Source organism: Rhagoletis pomonella, unplaced genomic scaffold (assembly GCF_013731165.1).
Source record: "Rhagoletis pomonella isolate Grant_MI unplaced genomic scaffold, Rhpom_1.0 Rhpom_scaffold_01983, whole genome shotgun sequence".
NCBI classification, from domain to species: domain Eukaryota; kingdom Metazoa; phylum Arthropoda; class Insecta; order Diptera; family Tephritidae; genus Rhagoletis; species Rhagoletis pomonella.
The window spans coordinates 28,081-35,392 of NW_023460537.1; the positions used below are offsets into that span (position 1 = coordinate 28,081).

The 7,312-nt window shown below is 36.9% G+C and overlaps 1 protein-coding gene across 1 annotated transcript; it reads right to left on the minus strand.

Annotated features, from left to right (window-relative positions):
* Positions 1-2,817: 2,817 nt before the first annotated feature.
* On the minus strand, positions 2,818-5,499 carry LOC118752946 (uncharacterized protein K02A2.6-like; the record flags this gene model as incomplete). Its single annotated transcript, XM_036487795.1, has 1 exon — positions 2,818-5,499. A coding segment is annotated over exon 1 (2,682 nt), but the record flags the coding sequence as incomplete, so codon positions are not given.
* Positions 5,500-7,312: the final 1,813 nt, after the last annotated feature.

A 7,312-nucleotide genomic window follows, 5' to 3' on the forward strand; every position in this document is an offset into this window, starting at 1 on the left:
CAAAAAGTTTCTCATTTGGCAGGCAATTTGCCAATGCGGCTTCAAAAGTGATCCTTTTGTAAGCACTGGTACAATTAACCAAGAAATTTATGTTAAGGAGTGTCTGCAAAAGCGACTTTTACCTCTTATACGGCTTCATAAAGATCCAGTGCTTTTTTGGCCTGATCTCGCGATATGTCATTACGGAAAAATGGCTTTAGGATGGTAACATAGAAACAAAGTGTATTTTGTAGCAAAAGAGGTGAATCCACCTAATTGTCCAGAGCATCGGCCGATCCAAACCTACTGGGCCGTTATGAGATCCAAACTTCTTAAGACCCACAAAGCTGTAAAAAACGCACAACAATTCAAAAATAAATGGCAGCTGGTCTCCAAGGAAATCACTGAAACTTCTGTGCAAGGGCTAATGAAGGACATAAAGTCAAAATTGCGATCGTTTGCTTATTACAAAGAGAATTAACTCTTTTTTAACGAATTTCAATAAAACTAAGTTTAGATGTAAATATATGTAAATATCGTTGAATTCCATTAATATATTTATGTTTTAGAACGTTTTAACTGTGACCAGTTTTTTTCGTGTACATTCTTTAGAGCGTGGTTTTCGTACTTCGAGAGAGGACTTTACTCCTGAATTGCCTACTCAGTCCAAAGTAGCACTTGTTGGCAAGAGTGATTCTGCGTTGGATTTCAATGCTGACATTATTATTGGTGTTAATGCTGGTTCCCAAGTAAACGAAATTCTCTACTTTCTCGAAATTGTAACTGTCAACAGTGACGTGGGTGCCAAGGCGCGAATGTGCTGACTGTTTGTTTGATGACAGGAGATACTTCGTCTTGTCCTCTTTTTTTGTTCTAGACCTTCTAAAATATTGCAAAAACGAGATTTTTTGACACTTTGACCTCGTTTTTCTCAAAATCTGGAGCTGATGGAAACTTTATGCTTACGGACTCGTAATCAGCGTTGCCGCAACAAAATCACTGTTGCCTTGTTTAATTGCTGCTTATTATAAATTTTAAAATATGATATATTTTGTTTAAATTTCGTAATATAATTTTTTGATTTGTTTACAGCCAAGAAGCATACAAACGTCAAACACCAATAATAGAGATGCTTTACTTCAGACATAGACTTTTGGTTCGAAGCAACGTTTAAATATTGTAATATATTTATTGCTTAAAAATTCAACTTACAATTTTGGCCGCTGAGCACAGAGAAAAAAATATGTAAAACATGTGCATACACAAACGTCAGTGCTTAGCACATGTGGATTGTAAATCAGCTGATTAGCTTTTGTGTATTCTATTATGAGTGTCGGTCAATTGAGATGCCACACTAGAATATGCTTATACATGTTGGTACGTTTTACGTATACAATGTTACACTTTCCCCTCTTTAGTGTTCGTATTACATAGGTACAATTCTTTAATTCCATGTTGTACTTACATTCTTATAAAATAAAATATATGTTTAATTTACATTTTGTTTCTGGTTCTTAAATTGTATTTTTTTGTTTCGGTTTCATTGGCCTTTCTATTTTCATTAGATTTTTCCTGAATGTCTTTGCTACCTAATGCCTCATTTCCCGAGTCTTGGGCCATGTTTTCTTCAATTTCTTGGTCCGATTGTATTACCGGATCTTCAGGTATCGAATTTGACTTTTCAGGAGAAATCTTATGTGTATAATCGTCTAACAAACTAGAATCATAACTTGGATTTTCATTTTCCTTATACTTAATAATCTGATTTATGTGCCTTTTCCAAGGTTTACTTACATTACATACTTTTACCAGATATGTTTGCTTTCCAAGTCGTATAATTATTGAACCTTTAGACCATGAAACCTTACCCGGAACCGAATAATTTTTTGTTACAACCATTTCTCCCATTTTGAGTTCGGTATTTCTTGCGCCGGAGTAAAATTTCTTTTGGTCGGCCTGACTTTTTAACACTTTCTTTTTTACACAGGCTTTAGATGTCCCTTCTACTTGTCGTTTAGGATTTATGAGATCCAACCGCGTTTTCAGCTGTCTACCAAACATAAGCTGAGCAGGAGAGACACCTGTGCTTGTATGCTTCGTATTTCGGTAGTCGAGCAGGAATCTTAAAACAATATTCCGAAACTGTGAAACCTCCGGTGTGTACAAACTCTTCTTTAAAGCGTTTTTCATTGTCTTTACTAAATTCTCTGCTTGTCCGTTTGTAGCGGGATGCCCCACTGGGCTTGTGATATGAGTGATTGAATTTCGGTCAACAAAGTTTTTGAATTCTTTCGACATAATCGCGGTACCATTATCTGAAACGATTTCTTGCGGTAACCCGAATCTAGCAAACAGCTCTTTCAATGCAAAAATCGTTGCACTACTTGTTGTATTATTTCCCATGTCCAAAGACTCAGCCCACTTACTGTAACTGTCAACTACTACCAAACACCACCGTTTACAAAAGGGTCCAAAAAAATCTATGTGTATGCGATACCATGGCTGCTTTGGCCATTTCCACGACATAAGTTCTTTCTTTCTTGGATTATTGCGGTTCATTAAACAGGGTTCACAAGCGCTAACCAGCTTTTCCAAATCTTTACTTTGATTTGGCCACCAGCAGCTTTCCCTCGCCATGGATTTTATTTTACAAATTCCCATGTGCGTCTCATGCAGAAAATTAGCTACCCTGACTCTGAGTGTTTCCGGAATTACGATTCTGTAACCCCAAAAAACGCACCCGTTTTCTTCTGATAACTCCAACCTACGTACAAAAAATGGTTTTAACAAGGAATCCGTAATTTTATCTGGCCACTTCGTTTGGATGAACTGACTCACATTCTTCAACGACTCATCTCCTAAAGATTCCTTCCTGATCAGTTCTGCGTTTACTGGAGAAGAGTTGACTTCCTTAAAAAAATTCAGAGCTACGTTATCAATGAGATCACCAGATTCTTTTATTATACTTGAAGGATTTCTAGAAAAATAATCCGCTACATTTTCATTCGATCTGATGTGCTTGATCTCAAAATCGTATCCTGACAAGGTTATCGCAATGCGTTGTAAACGATTAGCTGCATAAACTGGAATCCCCTTCCTTGGGTTAAAAATGTAATGCAATGGCTTATTATCCGTTACAAGCTTAAAATGCCTACCGTACAGATAATTATGAAATTTCTTAACCCCAAACAAAATTGCTATGGCTTCCTTATCTAACTGTGAGTAGCGCATTTCCGCAGCGGACAATTTCCGTGAAGCGAATTCAATGGGTACCTCATACCCCTCTGCAGTTACCTGCGACAAAATTGCACCAAGTCCTAGTGGACTTGCATCGACGGTTAACTTCGTTTCGTAACCTGGGTTGAAATGCGCTAGACATTTATCTGCTTTCAATGCTGCTTTTAAGCGGTCAACTGATTTTTTACATTCCCCTGTAAAGCTAAATGTTTCATCCGCCTTCAGCAATTTATACAAGGGCGCACACATTGTTGTGATATTAGGAATGAACTTCCTGTAAAAGTTCACAACACCCAAAAAAGCCTGCAACTCTTTGACATTGTTTGGATACTGTATCTTATCGATTTCTTTTACCTTGTCCGGATTCGTATGCAAGCCGTGTGTGTCGATTACATGCCCAAGGTATGTTATTTCCTTGGCAAAAAATTCACACTTGTTCAATGCTAACTTGAAACCCGACTTTTCTAACACTTGCAGTACTTTTTCAACTCGTTCAATATGAGTTTTCCTATTTGGAGCTGTAATTAGAATATCATCCAAAAACACTACCGTTCCCTGTAAATTCATTAGTAAACTCTCCATTATCTTTTGGAATATAGCTGGTGCCGAAGCTAACCCGTAAATCAACCTAGTGTATTGGAATAAGCCTTTTGGAGTAGAGATCGTTGTAAGCTTTTTTGATACCTCGTCTAAAGGGATTTGTTGATAAGCCATTGTTAAATCAAGCTTGGTGAATTCCTCACCGCCGTGAAGTTTTGCAAAAATATCCTCTATACGAGGCAAGGGATACTTATCTACCATCAACTGTGGGTTTAGCGTAACTTTAAAATCGCCACAAATTCTAACGTCGCCAGTTTTCTTCAAAACCGGCACTATTGGAGTACCCCACTCCGCATACGAAACTGGCTCTAAAACTCCTAGATCTATCAATTTGTTAACTTCATTTTCTACCTTGCTCTTAATTGCGAGAGGTACGACTCGTGGCTTAAAAAATTTCGGCGTATAATTTTCTTTAAGTTTCAATGTTGCCTTGCCTTTATTAAAACAGCCTAAGCTGCCGTCAAATAGATTACGAAATTTATTAAATATTTGCTCCCTAGCACCAACATCGACCTTGGTATAGTTCAACTCTGCAATATTCAACTTAAATGTTCGTACAAAATTTCTACCCAGCAAAGGCGGGCCCCCGTTCTCTATGACCACGAATGTTACCAAGTGACTACAACCATTATACGCAACCATCATATCACAAACACCAACGGGATTAATTGCTAAGCCATTATATGTTTTCAAAACAATATTACACTGTTTTAGACTGCGTAATGAAAAGTAAGTTTTAAATGTAGCGCAAGATAGTACGCTGTACTCTGATCCCGTATCCAATTCCAGGTCTAAAGGTGCATTGTCTACATGTACTCTAACCTTAATAGGGCCATCTGAAACACTTCTCATCGAAAATAAAGGTACATCAGAATTATCGACATAGTTAAATTTTTCATTCTTTTTCTCACTAGGGCACATGTTCTTTAAATGACCTTTGTTATTACATTTATGACACTTATAATTCCTAAATTTGCAATCACGACTTAAATGGTTTGCATACCCACATACTGCACACGTCTGCTTCTGTTGCTTTTGTTGTTTTTGCTTAGCCGCCCCCACTCGTTTGTTGCTTTTGTTGCCTTTTATGTAATTTAAGCTATCCTCTGTCTCACGTTTCACCTCGGTCGTTGCATTTTGCTTCCGAATGTATTCTGCTGCATTAGCAATTTCCACCACACGTTGCATAGTGCAGCTCGTAATATCTTCGAGAAAAATCTTGTCCCTTGCTGGCCCTCTTTCAAGGCCCATGACAAATTTGTCGCGCATAGCTGTGTCCAAGAAATTCCCGAATTTGCAATGAATTGCTAAAGCTCTTACCCGTACAGCCCACTCATTAACGCTCTCCGTGACTTCTTTGCTGGCACTGTAAAATTTTTGCCGTTCTGCAAAGCCTGTTGATGGAGGCTTAAAATACTCGCTTAGAACCTCTACGCACTTCGCAAACGACGTAGATTCAGCTTCTGGCTTTAGCGGGTTGAGTAAATTCTGCAGCAAAATATAAGACTTTTCGGACAGCGCGGTTAACAAAATCGCCTTCTTCCTTACTGCCTCGGAAATCCTATTTCCCGTGAAAAACTGTTGTAATTGTGTAATGAACACTTCCCAGTTATTTTCATTATATTTAAAATGTGGTACGGTGCCAATTATTTGTGCCATTATAATATTTTCCGTCGTCGCCATTGTAATATATTTATTGCTTAAAAATTCAACTTACAATTTTGGCCGCTGAGCACAGAGAAAAAAATATGTAAAACATGTGCATACACAAACGTCAGTGCTTAGCACATGTGGATTGTAAATCAGCTGATTAGCTTTTGTGTATTCTATTATGAGTGTCGGTCAATTGAGATGCCACACTAGAAAATGCTTATACATGTTGGTACGTTTTACGTATACAATGTTACAAATATAAAGGGAGCTTTTCAATTAAAGGTTGCTTGAGAAAACGGCCATTAAAGGAGGAATCACAATGAAATTATCACTTATAATAAAAAATTGACAAACTTAAAAAACTGTCGCGCAGCTACATGGAGACATTATAAATAAAATCGGCTGTGCTAGAGGTTTTAAACTATCGATAGTCAACTAGTACTATCGATAGTTTAACCTTTTTTGAGAAAAACTATCACTACTCATCGATAGGGGCAAAAAAATAAAACTATCGATACTATCGAGTACCATCGATAGTTTGACACCTCTACTATAAAGGCCTACCATGGATATGTCCATACCAAATTTCAAATTCATGTGACGTATGATTTCGAAGTTATGGCTGATTAAAAATTTCACACCCATAGGGAGTGCCACGCCTCTTTTACAAAAGTATATCTACTTTACTATAAGCATCTATCATAGATATGTATGGAAACACACCAAATTTCAAAGTCATGTGACTTACGGTTTCGAAGTTATAGCTGATTAAAAATGTCACGCCTATGGGAGGTGCCACGCCCCCTTATCAGATCCCATTTTTTATATCCTAGTTTACGTCCGAGGTCACGCTCTATACACCAGTTAAAGCCCCATGGAAATTAATTCAGTAGTTCCGGAGATTAGTGAGTTCAAACAGACAAACAATTTACAGTTTTATTATAGTATAGATTGCTTTGTTTGTTTAATTTTTGTCAACAAAATGTGAAGAAATAAAAGATATCGTGTTTATCAAAAGAAAAAACTTAAACAAAAATCGTATGGAAAGGACTTTTTTAATATTAAATAACTTTTGCTACATTTCCGTAATATTAAGCCAAATAAAAAATTGATGCACTAAATAGAGTGACTACTTCCTAAACTAAAGAATTCAATGATATTTGTGCTATTTATGTGTTTTAATCTATTCCAAAAATTAATACAAGCCTTGTAGGAAATTTCCTAATTTAGCGATTTTTTTGTTATTTATTAGTTCTAATATATGGTGAAGCCGTGTGGAGCTCGACACATACATAAATATTTTTATACTTGAAAACTCGTAACTAAATAGTTTCCTACACTTGTTTTGAAATAGTATCCACAAATGGATTAAAAGTAGCAAAGAATTATTACGTTTTCTACTACTTTAAAATGCGTTGCCGGAATATGCGTCCCGAAAAAGTGAGGCTAATGCGGTTGACAAACGGGCTCGATTATTTGCATAAACAGCCTTTATTTGGTTTTACTCATGCATTTTCCTCTTTAAAATGCGCATAAGCAGCCGAACAAATGCACGAAATTTTTGGGAATTAACTCGTATCCGGAGAATTGTCGATGACAACACTGGTAAAAACGGTCAGTTGTCTCTTGCACAAGTAAGCAAACAAAGCAGACGAGTATTGCGTCCGCGGTAGACGAGTGGTGAGAGTTTCGGGCTACAAGCCTGTAGCTGCCAGGCAGGGTTGCCACTAACGAAAATTAATAGTTACCTTCTATTTAAAAAAAATCTACCAAACCTGGAAAATATCTACCAAACATTTTTTAGTTATTTTAATAAAAACTATAGATTTGTTCTTTGCTTAGT